Here is a 20,810-nt window from a genome sequence, read left to right on the forward strand (position 1 = left end):
TTTGAAATCATCAACCTTTACGTGGGTTCCAACTCACCTAATGGACTTCACGCCCCCGATTACTTCCGCATTCATCTCCTGCGCGCCCCATACACCGTATTCTCTCGCTTGGACGATCGCCGTCCTCCGCGTGGAAGACGAAACGTTGGCTTAGACACGCTTCCTTATCTTATTTGTTTTTTACAATACGCGTGCAATAAGAAGATGCAGCTGATCGGTCAAGGACACGATGATGCCCTATTGACCATCAGTTGTCCGACATCCCGTACGAGACGCATACGATTCCGCGTGCTCTTTGTCCGCGTGGCAGCTAACCGAAGGAACTCAACGTTGTCTTGGTGTTATCGACTTGTATCCCATCCCACACAAGAATAGGCTGATCGAAAGCGTAGGAGAGCTGCTTGGCCCAGAACAGAAAGCAGCACTATTCAAGACGTGTCAATCTTTTATTGACAGAGTTCGATTCCTAGACCACTAGTACCGCGACACATACTGACCGATTCCAAACTCTATCCAAAGCATAGTAGCTGAACAGGCTCCAGGCGGTCGCTCTCGGGTAATCTCACTGCGGAAACCGGACTCGATAAAACACAGACAGACGCCCCCTTCTCGGGGAATGTCGTCGGTGGGATGACGCCAGCATCCTACGGACGATTGCATGCAATCACTACGCAGACAAGCTTCCGCCGTCCATATTGTAGATAGACGGCTGACGATCATCCGCATTCATTTTCTACGCGGCTAGAGACGTGGGACCCAGCGGAGATAGCCGCGACTGGGATTTTTATATACGTTATTAAGACTCGAATCCAAGAGGACGACCAGGTCGACTCCCGCAGTCGGTTTCGCCCGATCGAATCGAGGGTTTCGGCATCCTCGGGGAAAACGCAGGCGACGAGGTCGGCTTGGAGCTGTCTTGGTCGATCCCGGATCCACTTCTTCGGTTGGCGTTGGAATCGGTAAGACGCCTTTTCGAACTCCACCATTGTTGTTCCTCTCTCTCTCTTCGTTCGATTCGTTTTTTCTCTTCTTCTTTGCTGAGTCATGCTGATCTTCTTTCGTTTTATTGCCGCGGCCGCTCGAATTTGAGCTGCTTGAGAGAGAATTTTAGAGCGTGGTGCTTGGATCTTGTTGGTTTGTGGAGTGGAAGTGGGAATTAGTGGTGTTTTAGTGATTTGGATTTCCAGAGCTGGGTTCACTTAGACAGGAATTCTATTGCTAGATTTTGGGGATTTTGTCTTAAAGAAGCTGCCTTCAGAGTTGTTCTTGCGTTTAGCTCGTTCATGAAATTAAATGTGGTTTGGCTCCTCGGGGCATATGCTTGCCGCTTCAGTGAAGGGCTTCACTATTGGTAGAGAAAAATTACATCTTGGGATACATGCCTTTCGCATACGTGTTATATGTTAATCTGGAGATCTTTTAGACGTCATTAGTTTCTTGTTAGCTCTTGCAATCTGTTGCTGAAGAGTTATGTTGTGTCTCTTTTGTGTGTGTTTTTCTTAGCACAAATTTAAGTTAGATCAGTATGATTTTGCGTGTATGTGTGTGTGAGCAGATCCATTTTTGTTCTTCGACTTCATTTTTGCTGGTAAAAGATGATAGAAGTCTAATTTTAACTGGAATTTGGATCGGTTCTAATAATCTAGGAAATATTTTTCAGGCACACGGAATGGCTATAAAGTCGAGTTCAGGAGAGGGAAGGACCAGGAGCTCATTAACCATAATTATTGTGGTCGGCCTCTGTTGCTTTTTCTATGTTTTGGGTGCATGGCAGAGGAGTGGTTTTGGGAGGGGTGATAGTATTGCACTACAGGTTACTCAGCAGACAGAATGCACAATTTCACCGAATCTAAACTTTGAGACCCACCATGGTGGATCAGGCAGCCTTAGTGATCTTGGTGATTCAGTAGTCAAGACATTTGAGGCGTGCCATGACCGTTACACTGATTACACTCCTTGCCAGGATCAAAAGCGGGCCATGACCTTCCCACGAGAGAACATGATCTACAGAGAGAGACATTGCCCGCTTGATAAGGAGAAACTGTATTGTCTTATACCAGCACCTAAGGGATATGTTGCCCCTTTTCCATGGCCTAAGAGCCGTGATTATGTTCCCTATGCTAATGTCCCATACAAGAGCTTGACAGTCGAGAAGGCTGTTCAGAATTGGGTTCAGTATGAGGGCAATGTATTCAGGTTTCCTGGCGGAGGAACGCAGTTCCCACAAGGCGCAGACAAATATATAGACCAACTTGCATCTGTTATTCCAATTGCTAATGGAACTGTCAGAACTGCATTAGACACTGGTTGCGGGGTATGCTATAACTAATCGTTTAATCCTCTTTTTTTATCGATTCATTTTAATTGTGCAAGACTTTTATTTTGGAAACTTTTAGTCATCGCATTAATGATAAAATTTGTCATTAATTGCTCATAGGTTGCTAGTTGGGGTGCTTATTTGTTGAAAAGGAATGTGTTAGCCATGTCGTTTGCACCAAGGGACTCTCACGAGGCACAGGTACAGTTCGCGCTAGAACGAGGTGTTCCTGCTGTTATTGGTGTCCTTGGCTCAATTAAGCTTCCATACCCATCTAGAGCCTTTGATATGGCTCACTGTTCAAGGTGCTTGATTCCGTGGGGTGCAAATGGTGAGAGCTAATGTTTCTTCTTTTTTATTCGTTGATTTGCTCTTGGCGAAACTCCATTCTCTGATTTGTTCTGGCCATATTTCTAACACTTTTTTGGTATTTTCTCTCGTCAGATGGAATTTACATGATGGAGGTGGATAGGGTTCTCAGGCCTGGTGGTTATTGGGTACTTTCAGGCCCGCCAATTAACTGGAAGAGTAACTATCAGGCATGGCAGCGTACAAAAGAGGATCTTTCAGAGGAACAAGAGAAGATAGAGGAAATCGCTAAACTTCTTTGCTGGGAAAAGGTTTCCGAGAAGGGAGAAATCGCCATTTGGAGGAAGAGAATCAATGCTGAATCCTGCCCTGGAAGGCAAGATGAAAACCCCATAAATGTATGCAAAGCAACAAACCCTGATGATGTTTGGTAGGTTATATTTCTTCTCCCACCATTGCAATTTTTTATCAGATATAAATTTTTTGTCAGATAATTTTTTTTCTATTTTAATTTTCTCACTAAGCTGATTTGATGTTGTTACCAGGGAAATTTCCCTTAATAGAACTATTTCCACTCATCTGGTCCTACCTGTAAAGTCCTTAAATTGTGATACGCATTACTTATATATTTGTTGCCATCTAAAGTAATATGAATCGACAGGCTAACTTAAACTAGACACAGATATCAAAATAAATTTGCTGATGTTATTGAACGTGAACCAGTTTAGAGTTCACTGCTTCTGAGTGATGTGCAGTGGTTTAGAGACCCACAGATGAAACTCAAAAAAGATACCCACGTGATCCAACCATCAATCTTACACCTGCTATGTAGCACACTATTTTGATCTTTTATCTTCCCATTTTATGCTGACTAAGTTGTCTTTATTTAGTTTCCTTTGTGGGTGACTAAAGCACTTCTTGTAAATGGTAACTGCAATATATAGCATGCACTCCAATTAGTTTCTTCTCTATTGTAATATTTGAGTAGTTCCAGTAAAATGAGATAATCAATCTCAAAAATTTGAACAATAAATTGTGAACATTTTCTGTGTTTCTCCAAGTTGCCTTTGTATTAGATATTTTTTCTGTAGCATTTAACACGTTTTGGTGATCTTAGGTACAAGAAGATGGAATCTTGTGTTAACCAATATCCTGAAGTTAGTAGTGCTGAAGAGGTTGCAGGAGGTGAATTGAAGCCATTCCCTCAAAGGCTAAAAGCTATTCCACCTAGAATAGCTAGTGGTTCTGTGCCTGATTTCTCAGTCAAATCTTATCAAGGAGATGTCAAACTGTGGCAAAAGCATGTTAAAGCTTATAAGAAAATCAATAAGTTACTTGACACGGGAAGGTACCGCAACATAATGGATATGAATGCAGGTTTGGGTAGCTTTGCAGCAGCAATTGAGTCTCCAAAATTATGGGTGATGAATGTTGTTCCTACAATTGCTGAGATGTCTACATTAGGTGTTATTTATGACCGTGGGTTAATCGGCATATATCATGACTGGTATGTGTTTGCTTAATGTTTCTTTTTAAGAATGTAGACACTCAAACGAAACAAGCTGAATACTCACAATACTAAAGAATTTCCTTTTGCTGTCAAATTTTCTGAGCTTGCTCAAATTGTAAATTTCCTCTTTTTACTTATTATGATTTAACCGTCATCCTTAAAGTTATTAGGTGCCATCCTCCTTGATGACTTCTCTATGAAATAGCCACTTCAGTAGTCTTTCATTATCGTTTGCTAGATTGTGTTTTATACTTTGTTTCAACACCTCTGGTATTTGATCTCCTGCCTTCCATTTTTAACTCTTTTGCTTCTTGGTTTAGGTGCGAAGCTTTTTCAACTTACCCAAGGACATATGATCTCATACATGCCAATGGTGTTTTCAGCTTGTACCGGAACAAGTAAGTTAATGCTGGGTTTTGGTTCACTATGTAATCACATGATGTTCTATTCATTTGCATCTGGTGCATCAATTTTTCAGATTCTCTTATATGTTTATGCAATTATACCAGGTGCAAAATGGAAGACATTCTTCTTGAGATGGACCGAATTTTGCGTCCAGAGGGTGCAGTCATATTCCGTGATGATGTGGATGTCTTGATTAAGGTAAAGAAGATCGTCGGTGGCATGAGATGGAACATTAAGTTGGTCGACCATGAGGATGGCCCCCTTGTTCCGGAGAAGATATTGGTCGCCGTAAAGCAGTACTGGGTCGGTGGAAACAAAAGTAAGAAAGACAAGCATTGAGGGATGCTGCTGGTCCCAGAAGTCGGCATCATTTCCACATAATTTGATCCTTGATCCAGCTTTAATTCCTGCAATGCCACCATCAAATGGCTCCTCAATTTCATCAGCCAACTTCAAACAAGGGAGAATTCTTTAGCTGGAGTTCTTGTAACAATGTTTTGTTTGCTTAGAGGCCTTAAGCTTTTCCTATCAGAACTCCCTTTTATTTGTAATGATGAAGTTGCCATCATTACTTCTGGTGTTTCCTCTTCGTTGGTAGATTGTCATGAAGAAGAGATCTGTGGTTTTTGGCTGCGATGTTGCTTCTACTGACTATGAGGTTCTAGTCCAAGATTATTATAGGTTTCGTTATATTTTCTATTGTCATTATGTGTGAACGAGAAAGCTACAGGACTATGTATTAATGAGTGCTGACATGATGTCGCAGTTGAATATAACAAGGAGGTTCTGTAATTACTTTTATGTCAATCAAACAATCTTACATGTAATTATTTTATAAGCTGTGGACTTGGTCAACACGCAGTCTCTATTGTCTAAGTCTATGCCTGACATGGCGAGCGAGAGAGAGAGAGAGAGAGAGAGAGAGAGAGAGAGATTTCTCTTTTTGGCCACACTAATTAGAAAAGAGTTCTTTTAGGATTGAAAATAATTACTATAAGAATAATTCATTTACTTATTTTTAAAGGATATAAAAATAAAACAACTCTTTCATCTATATAAGCTGACTCAAAGCATATTCTTTGGTCAACGGGATGAACCTTGGAAAGCTGTATGCCAAACCATGCAACCATGATCCAAGAGGTCAATTGACCCAATCTCTCTACAGTACAACTCAACCAACCCTCTTCGTGTAATCGGTCGAAGAGAAACATTTTCAGGATTGGCAACAGTGGAGAAGTCAAAAACGGGTCAAGTAAGTTACTTTGACCATTACACGCTTCCTTGAATGGCTGCAAATTATCACTTGAAATCGTGCGTTTTGGACTTGGCCTTCGGTGGTCAAACCTTTTGTGCCATAAACATGCCGTCCTCTTGGGGATGACAACTCCATCTCTTCTATAAGGATGGCAACACTTGCTCATGGTGCGACAGGCAAAGTCTTAGCTTGAGCAAGCTATTCAGAGCTAGAGCAGCATCTGCCATGGCGTTTGCAGTGTCAGATGAACTACTGGGCACGTTCGTCCCCATCGCCGTGTACTGGATCTACTCTGGAATCTATGTCTTGCTGGGTGATCTAGAGAAGTATCGGCTGCACACCAAGGCCGAGGAGAACGTGAAGAACATCGTCTCCAAATCGACCGTCATCAAAGGCGTCCTGGTTCAGCAGGCTTTCCAGATCTCTGTTTCCCTTCTCCTCTTCGCTGTAATCACTCCTCCCTTCCTTTCCCTTTCGAGCACAAATGGAGTTCTTGTGTATGAAGTGCATCGATCAATCCTTAGCTCCGTGCATGCAGGTCATAAGCGACGGCAACGGGATCGCCAAGCCACAACCCTCCTTCCTCGCCATCATCGTCCAATTCCTGGTCGCCATGTTCGTGCTCGATACATGGCAGTACTTCATGCACAGGTACATGCACATCAACAAGTTCCTGTACAAGCACATCCACTCCAAGCACCACACTCTCGTCGTCCCCTACGCCTTCGGAGCGCTCTTCAACCATCCACTGGAAGGCCTTCTGCTGGACACCGTCGGCGGAGCTCTCGCCTTCCTCGTCTCAGGCATGACACCCCGAACAGGCATCTTCTTCTTCTCCTTCGCCACCATCAAGACCGTCGACGACCACTGCGGGCTGTGGCTCCCGGGGAACCCTCTCCATGCGCTCTTCAGCAACAACAGCGCTTACCATGACGTCCACCACCAACTCTATGGCAGCAAGTACAACTTCTCGCAGCCGTTCTTCGTTATGTGGGACAGGATTCTGGGCACCTACATGCCCTACTCGCTCGAGAAGAGGAAGGAGGGAGGGTTGGAAGCTCGACCAATCAAACACAAGAGCTGAGAAATTGTTTCTTGTTTTCTCACAACAGACGGCAAATAATCGATGTTTCTTATGATACTTTAGTTGAATTCCCAATCACATTGTAATACGCTTACAATTGCTCACAGAAATTTTCTCTCTTTTGGTCTTATATTGATCTCAATCAGCCGCCCATGCGAGACTAAGAACCGCAGCAGCGTTGTGGCTGCCATTGATTCAAGCTGAATCATCTGCCACATTGTCCCGTACGTGGCGTAATTCTACTGGTCAACCTCATTGTGGATACCACTAAAGAGTTGGTGCGCACCGCAGTATCAGTGTTATGATTGGTTGTTTCCGAAGAACCGTAACCTGAGTCGTTCGCGGAATCGACTCGTCGAAAGCAACGGCCGCGGGGACGAACGGATCGGGTCGCGTTTACCAACATCCGCACCCGCGACTATCTCCGATTACCTTCACCTTGCGTAGTCTAACCTCCGACCGTCTCCCGCTAAATCTTTTGTCCTGTTTCACCCTCTCGGATGTTTAAATCGGGGTAAATTTAGGGAGGGTGACGAGATCTTACAATTTAGACGGCCACACTGCCGATTTCTCTTTAGGTCTCGAGGCCCGCCGGTGACTCTCTCTCTCTCTCTCTCTCCTTCGACGCTTTCGGAATCGGGGTTAGGGTTTTAGTGGGGTGAGTCCATGGACTTGGGGAGCGGCAGAGGAGCATAAGTCGGAGGTGGAGGAGGAGGCCTCCGATCACATCGATGGCGAGCTCGTGCTCTCCATCGAGATGGTAACGAGCTTTCCATTCTCCTTTGCTTTCGGACATGATTTTGTTTTACTACTTGATCCAAAGATTCTATCGCATTTCGCTTAATCTAATGGTGTTAGCATAAGACTGCTGGAAACCTGAGCTGATTCTTCTTGATTGTGGATGGAAGTCGTCGGTTCGTTAATGGAAAGTGTTATTCTTTGTCGTCTCGTTTGTTCTATCGTCTTCTATCTTGACAGACATATTCCTTCTTTGACAATGGGACAACTACCATAATTGGTACAATAACAAAGTGGAAGGAGGGAGTGGTAAGGGCATTCTGGAGTTATCTTTCTGGATTACTTCTTCCCTTGTTGTGTCTTATAGTTCTGCCTGTTTTATTTTAAGAATATTGCAAGTGGTGTTGCTCACAAAAAAAGGAAGGGGGTAAGAGACCCTTAGCTGTAGAAAGGTTAGTTTTGTGCCTCAGTATCTTGTATGTTAGTCCATTGGAATATCATGCTACTTATATCAACTAATTTGTTATTGGTTTAGTTGCTAAGTTTCTTTCCCAGTAATTGGGCATGCAACCAATTTGCACATCTTGTAAGACACTTATACATTGCACATCTTGTTTGCCATCATTCCATGATGCAGATATGTTTTTGTTCGATAGTTAATTAACTTGAACAAAAAGGGTTGTGTACATAGTGTTGTTGCTTGAATACAAGCAGTATCTTATTTCGTGTAAGTAGCTTAACATGGAACAAAGCATAGTTCTTGATAAGCTACTGATGTACTTGGTGCTACCACAATCCATTAACATAGTGAGCATGTGCTCTGATAAATGATTTGGTTGGATTTATTTTGTTCTTATCATCTTCACACTTTCTAATTCAACATGTAAAGATAGTTAGTTATCCGCTCTGGTTTTTTTGATAATTGCTTATGATCTTGTCAGTTTTTTACTTTTGGGATTTACTTATCCACTCTCCCATTTTGTGAAGCAGTTTCTATGCCTGGTTCACTGAAACCCAACAGAAAAAACTTTCAGAGGGGTTCTTTGATGTGGTGAATTTTCAGCAATTGTCATAGACTCAATCATTTGCTTGTTTCATGAAATGAAATTTTTATTGAGGCATGGCTATATGAAATTATCACAACAATTTTTCTTCTTGTATACATGCAGGTGGCTGGGATTATAAAAGAAAATTTATGATCTGATCCCTTGAAATGCTTCAACAATGTTAGTCTTGTTTCTTAAATTCTCTTCTTTTCCATCATATTATTATCTCTTAACATTCTACAGCTACTGCTTTTACTTGGCATCATGAAAAACGGGGGAAAGAAAGACAAACCATGCAATGGCTAGCCACATTTGTTGGTGCAGGAAGCTGATGAGGAAGATTTTGATGTAGATGAAAATGATGAGGTAGTTCTCTCTCCTGTGAACCATGGTATGGCTAGCCACATTTGATGCTTCAAATTTCTCTATTTTGGAAAGCTTAATGGTTGCTGAACTATGGCTATCTACATTTAGATAAATGTTCTATACGAGGCATTTGACTACGAAGAAATTTTCTGATGGTAGGCTATAGTTGCTTGATCTTCACTAATTATCAGCCACGATGATGATGCCGGTGTATGGTTAATGCTTATTGTCATGCTCTAGATCTAGAGGTTGTGATAATTTCGTCCTGATTCTTGTCTCGAGTGGATTACACCATAAGCTGGCTGATGGCACAAAGGCCACGAGTTTTTTTGAAATGAAATGCTTTTAAGTATATTGTTTTTGTCTATTCAAGCAATCAAGAAAATTCCTTTTTTCCTGCTAAAATCCTGGACAGCTGAACACATAGATACTATGAGTGACTAACACCATATCATGTTTCTTTGCTTGTGTAGGCTTTTAGTTAAATTTGATGCAGATGAAGGGTTATCACTCATTTGCTTATTATGTTTGTTTATGTTGTTCTTTTACCACCACTGGATCATAGATTCTTTGATGATCTATTTGCCATAGAGGAATGGAACTCGACAAGCCAAAAGGTGAAGGTGAACTTTGGCTGCTTAGATTTTATGAACGGCTGGAGAAGGGCCAGAACACATCTTTTGCATCGACCTTGTTCTTTTCCTTATCGAATCTAAATCTAAATTATTGCCTGGCCTAAACTAGTAAGTCTTTGGTCACCTCTCTATGCTAGCTTTTCTGTTTCTTCTCTTCTGTAGATCACTTTGGTGATACCAAGATATTCTTGATCTGTTACACTCTTCTTATTATGGTGATCAACTTCTTCGTGGCCGATTCCAATACATTCCTCTTCTTAACCTGTTTCGCACGTGCATAGATTATTACTACAGCCCTTTTCCATGTGAAGAACTACTACGCCAATGGGGTACGTTTCGGCTCCCTTTTCTATGTTCAACTAATGTAGGGGGCAAGGGGTATTGTCTGCTTCTTCATGCATAATTTCATCCTCATGATTCTGATCCAACCTGACTTCAATCTACGAAGCGTCCCCTTTGGATAAAAGAAGAATGTGGAGTCGTGTGGTCTTTGGAGGCTAACTTTTTCCTTTTCTTTCTCTGCAGAAGAAGAAGAGAACGTGAAGTCTCAGAACTCTCATCAGCTCATAAATCAGACCATTTGGTGCACATCCAGGTCATGTCTCTCCTCCATGCCCCAAACTCGTCCTCTTCACACCTCGTACATCGTGCGTACGGCCAACCGATCCATGAAGGGCGTCACCGATCGATTCATTGATGCAGAGACAAGCCGACCGTGACACGGAGAAAGCGCACCAGCATCGTCACCGTGACGACCCATGGCACAGCCTGCTGTACATTGTACTTCGTTCGAAGTATTCTGAGGTCTTGCTGTTCAAACGTACGGGGCTGCAAAGTCAGAGATGACACCATCCACCGTACCATGTGGATCTACCAGAAGACATTCCATGGAAAAAGATGTCTTTCTATGTACCATTAGAATGAACAGAATCATGGAAGCTACTTTGTGCTCTCTTTTTCTTGGCTTACTTAGGATGGTCAAATGGCCTACTCAAGACTGCTTTGTGCTCTCGTTGGGGGCAAAAGATAGCATTTAGAGTTCCCGATTAGAAGGGGTTTCTGATGCTAGACATCAAATGCGAGCTGATGAAGGTATTTGTGTGTCTTCCAGGAACATGGTTTGTGCATTTTTGCTAGTTATTAGCCAGATGTAAACTAAATCAAGTGGATCTTCTAATCCTTCTTTACCATGTATTTCTATTTCCACCAATAATCTTAAAGATTTGATTCCTAATTGCATATCCGATTTGCTAATTGCTCTGCTATCATTTCGAGTCTGCAGATGGCTCATCAGGCAGAAAAATAAAGTTGATCCAGGAAAGTCCAACAAGAGCAGGATGAGGCAAGAAGAATTGCTTCTCACCTCTGTGGAACCATGTGAAATGAAGCACAAATTATGGATGAAAAATAAGATACATATGCACAGGACAAAAAATAAAGCTTAAGATCACAAGATCACAGCATGTTGTTCATCATTTAAGGATATAGAAAGGAATACCAGCAACAACCCATTACTTCATCTTTTCGATCGATCTCTAAGAATAATTAGCACCAATTTTCCAGTCATAAAAAGCCTAGATCCCGAGACCACATATCGATCGGCAAAAACAAGACAGGTAAAAGGGTCCTGAATGCAACCATCTCAATCTAAGATAAAATGCACTTACTACCAGATGAGATTCTGGCCAAAGGACAAACTCAGTTGCTTAAGTATATCATATTAGGCAAGTATGATCGCTGATTCTTCGTGATAAAGCAGAGCAATAAACTAACAGAAAATAAATTGACAAAGATCAGCAGCTCATTAACATACTTTTGATCAGATACCTACAACAGATGTAACTTACTAGCATTCGATTAAAGGATAAATGTTGACAGATCAAATTAATCACAGAGTTCAAAATGAAGATCAATTATGCTGAAAGGTTAGCAGTTTAAAATTCAATAAAAACAGTACCAGAAATCACAATAATTAAATCCCATAAGAACTCTGTTACTTCCGTCAACGCAAAATCAATCAGTTTGAACCATTAAAGGATGCTTCGTGAAATATAAAAATGAAATCGGCCTAGGATCACAAGTAATCAATAGACATAACTGCATTGAATTATTGACTAACAGTGTCCTGCAAGCTCCTATCTCTCAGAGTTGCATAAATAGCTTCGGATCAAAATAAATGAAAGGGGTGAAAAAGAATGACAAAGACCAAGGATTACAGAGATAATAGAGCTATGTTGTGCCATCAATTCGGTTGAATGTTCAGAGAAGGCAGAATTAGTATTTTTCGTGCATCCTTCCTGCAAGAAAGTAAATACACCTTGCTATAGATTACAGGATTCAGCAACTCATCACGGCACAGTTGAAAACAAAGCTCCCTGAATGCTTGCTAGCAATAATGTTCCACTCTGGTGGCCCTCCATTTGGAACCCAAGAATTTAGCTCAATCATTCCTCCATGAGTTCCTCGCTGCCCACCAATTACGATAAGCCGCTCACCACAGGCTCGGAATGCAAGGCCCCAACCATTCATCGAGACAAACCTCTCGGGCAACTTTCCCAATGTTGCCCATGTATTATTCTCCTTATTGTACTTCATCACCTCCTTATCAGCATAATGAGCTGCGTAAAGCTCGTTATTCACCACAGCCACAAGCGGGGGTGCACCATTCGCACCATTGAGACCGGAAGACATGTTTGGAATTAACCTCCATGAGCGTCGAGCCAAGTCATACTCTTCCCCACATGTCAACACCTCATTATCACTTGTCATTCCACCAATGACATAAAACTTTCCATCCATGAAAGCCCCCGAACACATCTTCCGTGCTCTATTCATAGGAGGCAGGGTCTCCCACATCTGAGTCTCAGAATTGTACAGCTCTGCAGAGCTCAGAATATTGCGACCATGGGTACCTCCGGCTATGATAGCTTTCCCTCCGAGACTAGCAGATCCAAACAGACATCGAGGTGAATTCATTACCACTCCAGGGGACCAAGAGTTTGTCAAAATGCTGTATCTCAGCACAACGTAGGAATTAAACTCCTGGCCAAAAACAAGTAGTTCAGTGCCGACTGCGAGTGACTCCTTATCTGAGAAAGTAAAGCTTTCGGTAGGACTGGGGGGCATCCTAGGGACCATAATCCAGTGTCTTTGGTAGGGATCATATGCCTCCCATCGAGGGGCATTGCATGAGAAATAGACCCAGTGTTCGGCGATCCCCAGGTGCCGTCGAAGCCGATAGACCTCCCCGCTTCGAATCATCGTGCGGAAGTCACGGTCGACGGATGCAGCCACACCATAATATGACCGTGAGAGTCGCACAAGACAGCTAATTTTTGCATCCCTGTGGAGCCGGTTGAAGTTGTTTGACTCCTCATCACTTCTATGACCATCAGAATTATCACCAAGAGGCCAATTCATCTCTTTGAGATCAAGGATGTCAGGTTGCTGCAGTGACTTCTTCCTCTTGCCTCGACCCTCTCGCTCTTCTTCTTCTTCTTCTTCTTCTTCTCCCAAACCCTCGTCCACTACACGTTTCTTGCTGTTCGACAACTCGTGGAAATGGTGAGGCAAGTGATGCCAATTCGATTCCCGGTCAGAGGTGCTTTCAAACGTCCCGGAGATCAAATGAGGTCGGTCTTCCCACATATGTCCAAATGCCAAACCAAACAAGAAACCCTAATTTCCAACAAGGAACAACGTCGGACCCCTATTTACCCTTACAAGGTATAATCCCAAACCTCAAACCGGAAAATAGATGAAAACCAAACCCCCCTCACGATGGAAAAAAAGAAGAAGAAGCAATCTTTCTGTATTTCTCTACCAAGATTTAGAATCCATGCCGAAACATGAACACACGGATCCTTATACAAGACAAAGCCAATAAAAATCAAATCTTTCGGTCGATTTCGAGATGCGACACGGGCAGAAATCGAAGAAAAGCGCAACCTTCCAAGCTTGCTTATCAGGCAAATTTCACGAACGCTCCCTCGGAAGAGGAGAAACACAGAGAGAAGCAAAGGTCCCCAAGGATCAAAGCATCAGAACCAAGAACCCTCGCCAAAATTTAACCACTAGAACAAAGAAAGATCCAACTAAAAAGATGCAAACTTTACTCACTAATCTAATCCCCTGACATCAGACCCAGCAGAAAAATCCCATCTTTGACATCCCAGGACGGAGATCAAGCTCGGTTTCCGTTAAATGAAGGTAAAATTCACAGCAAGGAGGAAGGGAAGAGACGGCGATCTCGTAGAAGACAAGCAAAGACTGAAACTTACGATCAGATTTGGGGAGACGAAGCGGCTGAGGGATAGATAAAGAGGGGAAAGGAGGCCCCTATTGGGAACTGATCTACTCTGTCAACTCTTCCCAGAATGACCACTCCAACCTTCTTCCCTTCTTTCCCTTGTTTATTCACACTCTCCCTTCTTCCCTTCCCCCACACCCCATCTGCCCTTTTTATTTCCCCCATCCTTTTTTTCTTTGATTAAATTGTTGGATTTATTGTCCCCAAAAAGACATTTTGATTTATTCCAAATGGACCCATTCGAGCTAATATATTTGTTCTCTTTTATGATTGGAAAAAAATGATGAGAAACCATGCTACATCATATTTGAGAAACTGAATCTTTTTAGTAGCATATCAATACTTTTTTGTGTCAGACATGATTAATCCTTCAGCTATGCAGGAACACAGCTCGGTAGGTCCTCCTCTCCCCCTATCGCTGCTCCAGTTTGCCTTGTTCGAGATGAAACCAAGCAAAATTTACAGTTGGGAAGGATCCGTCTCTCTCCAAAAATGATATCAAAATCACGGCTTTCCTTTTCACTTAAGCAAAGCTCGTCTCTGCTTTTCCATCTCTCTCCGAACGCATGATGTTACATCTCTAATGCAAGATGAGGCTGTTCCACTGAATCCTGTGGCTGGATGCAGATTAAAAGTGAGCTAAAGCGAGGAAAGATGACCCTTATCTCCTGTAACTGAATCAACTTCCTGTCATGTCTCCATCGCCAACTCCACTTGCTCCACTGGAAACAGAGAGTAGTGGAACAGTGTTGAAGCATCGCATGCCATTGTTGCCCAGCTAAAAAGCTTAGTTTATCACCATTCATGGCTTTTATATACATACATGTATGCATGAATCTGAATTCGGTGACGGCTTTTGTGCAGCTAAGAGTGGTACGAAATCCAGCCGTCCACGGTGGGCCTAATCCGACGGTGACAGCCCACCTGGGCCCAGCGCTGCTGGACTTTATGGTGGCGGGGCCCACGTTTGGGTGAGTGGGGCGTGTCCCAATCCCTCGAGAAGGGTAATTTGGACGGCGTACGACGGCGTTGTCCCCGAATCGAAACGGGGGATCGTGTCCAAGCGTGACAGTTGGACGGCGGACGTCGCTCCAAATGAGTCGCAACGGGAAGCACTGTAATCTTCGTGCGGATGCATTATCATAATAGACAAAAAGGATTCCCGTATCGTTTAAGCACGTCATTTGGGATGAGAGATGGTTTGATTCAACTTAAATTTACGGCGATGAGTAGATTTAGTTGGTCGACTATCCGAAGAATTAAGATAATATATTTCTTTTCACGTTTTGATAGGTTCGATTTGTTTAAGTTCAAGTGGGAACGAAAAGAAAGTCGATTGATAAGACATCACTTGTGTCGATCAAAGTAATTTTGATTAGGGGGTAAAAGTAATTTTGATTCTTATAATGCTGCATTGATTCCTCTAAGATATTGATAAAAATTAAGACTTTATAAATGGATTCAAGACAAATGATGTTGATGGTCACTTGACTTTCTTTTTCTTTTCTTTCTTTTTGTTTCGTGCTATAAATAATTTGTAGTTGACATGTAAAATAACATAGAATTTTCTCTTGAATTCTATGTTAGGAAAGTAATTTAAATTTAATTTATATTTGAAGTTAAACTCATGTGGAAATACGAAAAGTTTGAATTTCTTTATTAGATTTAATTTGAGCATTCGTCTCCTAAATCATAAAGAAATAATCTCACTGTTGTACTAAGAATCATCCTCATAATGCATAGTAAAATGATTAGAATAACTTTATTTTCACGTGTCATTGGCTAATTTTGATCGATAATTTTTTCAAGCATATTCGAACTTGTGGGCAGCATGACTAACGATGGTTCATCGTATTACTTAGTGGTTGCGATGTAATCTTTTTTTCGAGCTTGTAAAATATATTTTTATATTTTATATTATACATAAATTGTTTATATAATTTTAAATTTATATTTTTGACAAAGTGACACCAACAAGTATTTGCTTTCACTAATCTATTTTTTTTTCCTTATAAGTTCTTAAGAGAGGGTATAAAGTTATAGGAAAATTGAGTAGATGAATATTATAAAGAAGCCGTATGAGTTAGAAAAAATCAATCAAGTCTCTAATAACTTGAGTGATAGATGATGTGAATCGACTTGTGGAATATTGATCATGGATATATGTTTTTTCTTATAGTCATGACTTAAGAAAGATACAAGAGGTTAGGACTCTAATTTTTTTTATTAATATTATTATTGAGGTTAGCAGCTTGCTCTCTAATATAAATGAGATATATTTAATAATGCTAGTCTTAGATCATCAAAGATGCATCAGCACCTAAATCACACCATGAAAGAATAATTCCAAAAGCCAAAGCTTTTTTTTTTTTTGTCACTGAAAAAGTTAGCCTAGCAGAATAAAGAATAATAACAAAAAGTGACATATATCTACAAGTTTAAATAAATCTGAGTGAGTTTGATTGAAGTCCTTGCTGTTTGTCTTGTTCAGACAGCCAGAGAACTCAGATCAAAGCAAGTCAAGGTGGAGACAAAATAAAACTACAAGTGGAAGTTACATAAGAAATGCACCTAAAGATGCATCAGCATCTACAATTATATGTATGGCCTAAAGAAACACAGTTCACATCTGAGTGAGTTTGACTGCAGTCCTCCTTGCTCTTTCTCTTGTTCAGACAACCATGTAACTCAGAACAAAGCAAGCCATGGTGGAGACAGAGTAGAGTTGCAAGTGGAAGGTAGAGAAGAATATGATCCTACTTGAATGCATCAACAGCTGTAATAAGTTAGGTTCTCTTTCACCTGCAAGTGGAAGGTAGTGAATGTGATGAAAGATCACTTGCATGGAATAAGATTCTCTGCTCCCACACTAGTTTGGAAACTCTTAATCTGGCTGTCTTCATGGTAAAGCTATGGAGCATAATAAGATGTGGTTGGTGCACTGTCTTGAGGATTGTTATCCAGGGATCCTGTCAAGCATCTGAGGATCTAATTCTGAGAAATACATCACTGTTTGTGTTTCTTTTTTTCAAAGGAAAGTATATCCATATCATTTCATAAGGTTGGAAATGTAAGAAAACAAAGAGGGAACTTTTATGTTAGGAGAGCCAATCTGATAGAATAGTATACTATCAGAAGAAGAAAATTCTATATTTTCAGTGTGGAAGTCACCCTTTATTTTTATAAGTTGAAGATGATCTGTGATATTTGCACAGGAGATGGGAGAAGAAGAAGAACCTTGAGTGAGTGAGAGGAGCAGCTCAAGACATGAAGAAGAGGATGGCTTGTGACAAGGCTGAGAGAAGACAGAAATTACTGGCTGAAAAGCCAATAAATTGTGAAATTGTATCATTTTCCTCTTTGAATTGGATTGAGAATACTCCTTAGCATGATTGGATAATATCTTGTTATTCTTAGGACAGCCTTATACTTAATTTCCAGCTGCAAGAATTTCCAATGAGGTAAGAGAAATGCAATGCCATGTTGCATGATGATAGAAAACATTTTAGAAAAATGACAAAAACAAGCCAGTAAGGCTTGCCATATCATTATAAAACATAATAAAAAAAAAATATTTTATGAATAAGAAATGATTGGGAGAGTATTTTCCAAACTCTCAGGTGTGATGGGATTCAAAAAGTGCATCAAAGCCAAATTGACTTGTACATGAGGAGTCTTGTCTTAATAATTTAAGCCTTTACAACTACTAATCGCTCAGACAAAATTCTATCAACAACAATCTTTTAAGCTATACAACATGATGCAATTTCATCAAGCAGATAAAAGGCAACATAGTGCATTAAGATGTGTGAATATAGTTTTATCCCCACCAAAGAAAGATTAATTTCAAATGTTGAAATGCAACCAACATGGGTTGTACATGAGCTGAATGTTGGATCATAGTAAAATCCCACTTGATCTATAAACAACACATGATTCTGAAATAAACCCAACATTTCCAATTATGATTCTGGCTTCATCTGATTCCTCACAACCACTAAAATATTCAAGCAAGGAGGGAGAGAGTGCTCACAGCATCCTTCTTAGGCTACACAACAAGGTGTTTGTTTAATTATTGCCTTGAGATGTGCCCACAGCATCCATCTGCCAAAGTAGTGATGATTCCACATGACTTCTCTATGGATTTAGCTGTCCATTGGCTCGAGGTCATGTGCCAAGTTAAGGCTTGATGTGTTGTCCTTCAGCTTACCACTAAATGACTCGGATCACTACACATTCTTGTAGACTTAGGAGCAGTGCAAGTTCCATCTCCAGTTTCCATGGCTATGCTATCATTAATCTTCAGGTTCCATCAAGCTAAAAAGAGGGGAACATGTGGACCATCAAAGAGAGGGTGAGTGGACTTAGTGTTTGTACCACTAAACCTTTTAGCATACTGCTTTTTGCTGTGATTCGCTGGCTAAGCAAATGATTCCACTCTTATATGATACTGTGAGATGTCATTTACCATCTGAATGATCTGTGGGAATGACTATAAAGGTTGAAGATGTTGTTGGCATCTTCACTCATATACTGATTTAGATATTTATACATAATAACGATGATTAACAATTTAATATGGTATTGGAATGAGAGATTTTGTGTTAAAATATCATTCAAGCTATGGAAAGAAAAAAAAAATTCATAATATCAAAAGAATAATTAAGAGACTTGATAGAAATGTAAATGTAAAATAATGAAGTCATTCGATACTATTATATATATCTATAGAACAATATCTGAATTTAATCGTAAGAAATAATAATCTCCTGATTTAGTTTAGACCGAAGTCGAAAATTCTATGTACACACTCTCATATAAATACAATAAAAAAAAAACCCTACTAATATCTTAGGGTATTTTTCTTCCTTATTCCCCTTACTAAATTTTTAAGATAAATAAAATATTTAAGACAATCAAATCATTAAATTCCAAGGATTTCATTTATTGATGTAGAAGTTTTTTGTACTTGAATTTCTAAATTTTACCTCCAAACTATCCTTATATATAATTAGATAATTATAATATCATCCTTTAGCTTAATCTGGTCAATTAGGCAGCACTTGGGGGTCGTCGTTTGACTGGTCAACACTTGATGCCACACCTCTTCAATGTGCCCAAAGGAGTCTCTCTCTCTCTCTAATGATCAAGCTGGGAATTGTCTCACTAGCTTGTGATCGAAATATTTTACACAAATCCCACGATGAGAATATTCACATAAGATTTAAAAATTGATCTGTGTATTTGTTTTAATATTATAAATATACAACATAAGAAAAAAAGAAAGGGTTGGAAACAGTGTGGTTTTCAATGAAAGACAACCTGTTTGATGGAGAAGCTCCCATTGCAGGTGACCATCTCCATCCTCTGCCTACTGCTTCAAAGGCGAACCCATACACTATTCCAAGTCCGTGCAAGAAAGTCGTTCTTCCCCTTCCTTTGATGTAAACCCAAACATGCAACTCCTCCATGGATCCACTGCATGAGGATCCATTCCTTCAGGTCACAGCATAACATGCACCGCGTGGCTTCCCCTGACACAAGGCCTGCCTCGTTGTCTCCCAACCTGGCCAAGCCTTTCCTCTTCACAATACCCACTTGCAGATACACCAAGTATGGGACAGCATGGCGTATCCCCTGATGCGATTCTCTTTCTCTCTCTCTCTCTCTCTCTCTCTAGATCTCCTTCTTCTTCTTCTTCTTCTTCTTCTTCTTCGTCTTCTTCTTCTTCTTCTTTCTTGCATCAGTACTTAAGTAGAGCACTGGCCCATTTCGTCCTTCCATGCACTCGTCTTCCTCCTCAACAACACCTTCTGTGTTCCTCCTCAACTCGACGGCTACTCGAGCAACACCGCAGACAAGATGTCCGGTCGAAGGTCTCGATCGAGACAGTCCATGTCGCCGAGCATCACCGACGAACAGATCAACGACCTCATGGCGAAGCTGCAAGCTGTTCTTCCTGAGGCACGCCTGGGGATCAATCATAGGGTAGGCACGCATGCAACATCTTACAGCTGCCTCATTCCATTAAGATCCGCGTGCATCATCTTACTGCGTGCAGGTGTCGGCAGCCAGGGTGTTGCAGGAGACATGCAGCTACCTCAGAAGCTTGCACCGAGAGGTGGATGACCTGAGCGAGAGGCTCTCGGAGTTGCTTGCCATGGCGGACATCAGCGGTGCTGAAGCCGCGATCATTAGGAGCTTGCTGATGTGATACGATCCACGTTAGGTTGTTCATCGCTTCCTCGTTAGATGAGACGAGAATGCTGTGGATCTTCCTTGCGCAGTACTGTTTTATGTACTGATCCTATTAATGCTCGATCTTTCTTGCACGTATGATCGAAGTTCTCATTTGGGTGCCGACGACTTTTCTGCTCGTCCACTGAAATTATCAGATTTCACGTGTTTGTTGACGCAATTCTCATGTTGCCTGTGGGTGTCTTTATAGCTATGCTGCCCAATTGATGGGCTCCACAACCCAAAAGGGGCCCAGTTGAACATGTGGACCGGGGAAGCCCACGAGCTGCAACGACCGCACGTGTGGCTAGCGATCGGCACGCGACTATTAAAGCACTCGCGAGGCCACACGCTCGCTATCCGTACTAAACGACCATATATATTCTTCCATCAATGACCTCGACTCTCGGAAGAAACAACCAATATGCCATCTTGCCCATCTCCACCGTCGAGATCTCCATTCTTTCGCCACAGGAGTCCATCTCATCCACTCGATCATCCGCTCAATCAAGGAGGTCTTTTCGTAATTAGATAAAATGGCAGGGGTACGAACTTGATCAATCTATAAATCGAGAAAAGCCGAGGAATTTTTTATTCGT

The 20,810-nt window shown here is 41.3% G+C and overlaps 4 protein-coding genes across 14 annotated transcripts; 3 read left to right on the plus strand and 1 right to left on the minus strand.

The window, feature by feature from the left end:
* Positions 1 to 821: 821 nt before the first annotated feature.
* On the plus strand, positions 822 to 5,396 carry LOC135615060 (probable methyltransferase PMT2). The gene is made up of 7 exons (XM_065113067.1): positions 822 to 959; positions 1,661 to 2,314; positions 2,438 to 2,648; positions 2,762 to 3,056; positions 3,744 to 4,133; positions 4,457 to 4,534; positions 4,646 to 5,396. Exons 2-7 carry the CDS (start codon positions 1,670 to 1,672, stop codon positions 4,878 to 4,880), a joined length of 1,854 nt encoding a protein of 617 aa, XP_064969139.1. The 5' UTR covers positions 822 to 959; positions 1,661 to 1,669; the 3' UTR covers positions 4,881 to 5,396.
* Positions 5,397 to 5,939: 543 nt separating this feature from the next.
* On the plus strand, positions 5,940 to 10,899 carry LOC103977197 (sphinganine C4-monooxygenase 2-like). Of its 11 annotated transcripts, none has more exons than XM_065113104.1 (7): positions 5,940 to 6,243; positions 6,335 to 7,640; positions 7,739 to 7,927; positions 8,007 to 8,070; positions 8,788 to 8,844; positions 8,908 to 9,030; positions 10,191 to 10,899. In XM_065113104.1, the coding sequence occupies exons 1-2, from the start codon at positions 6,022 to 6,024 to the stop codon at positions 6,878 to 6,880; spliced, it is 768 nt and encodes a 255-aa protein (XP_064969176.1). In that variant the 5' UTR covers positions 5,940 to 6,021; the 3' UTR covers positions 6,881 to 7,640; positions 7,739 to 7,927; positions 8,007 to 8,070; positions 8,788 to 8,844; positions 8,908 to 9,030; positions 10,191 to 10,899. The 11 variants fall into 11 exon arrangements, with proteins under 11 accessions (XP_064969176.1, XP_064969200.1, XP_064969169.1 ...); XM_065113128.1 differs by having other exon boundaries at positions 7,859 to 7,927; XM_065113097.1 differs by adding an exon at positions 8,609 to 8,669 and having other exon boundaries at positions 6,335 to 8,070.
* Positions 10,900 to 11,746: 847 nt separating this feature from the next.
* LOC135615099 (F-box/kelch-repeat protein SKIP11-like) lies at positions 11,747 to 14,116 on the minus strand. The gene has a single exon (XM_065113161.1). The coding sequence runs from the start codon at positions 13,311 to 13,313 to the stop codon at positions 12,003 to 12,005; it is 1,311 nt and encodes a 436-aa protein (XP_064969233.1). The 5' UTR covers positions 13,314 to 14,116; the 3' UTR covers positions 11,747 to 12,002.
* A 5,561-nt stretch (positions 14,117 to 19,677) lies between these two features.
* Positions 19,678 to 20,382, plus strand: LOC135636353 (transcription factor ILI6-like). Its single transcript, XM_065148044.1, has 2 exons — positions 19,678 to 19,962; positions 20,036 to 20,382. Exons 1-2 carry the CDS (start codon positions 19,837 to 19,839, stop codon positions 20,186 to 20,188), a joined length of 279 nt encoding a protein of 92 aa, XP_065004116.1. The 5' UTR covers positions 19,678 to 19,836; the 3' UTR covers positions 20,189 to 20,382.
* Positions 20,383 to 20,810: the final 428 nt, after the last annotated feature.

Source organism: Musa acuminata, chromosome BXJ1-3 (assembly GCF_036884655.1).
Source record: "Musa acuminata AAA Group cultivar baxijiao chromosome BXJ1-3, Cavendish_Baxijiao_AAA, whole genome shotgun sequence".
Lineage (NCBI taxonomy): Eukaryota > Viridiplantae > Streptophyta > Magnoliopsida > Zingiberales > Musaceae > Musa > Musa acuminata.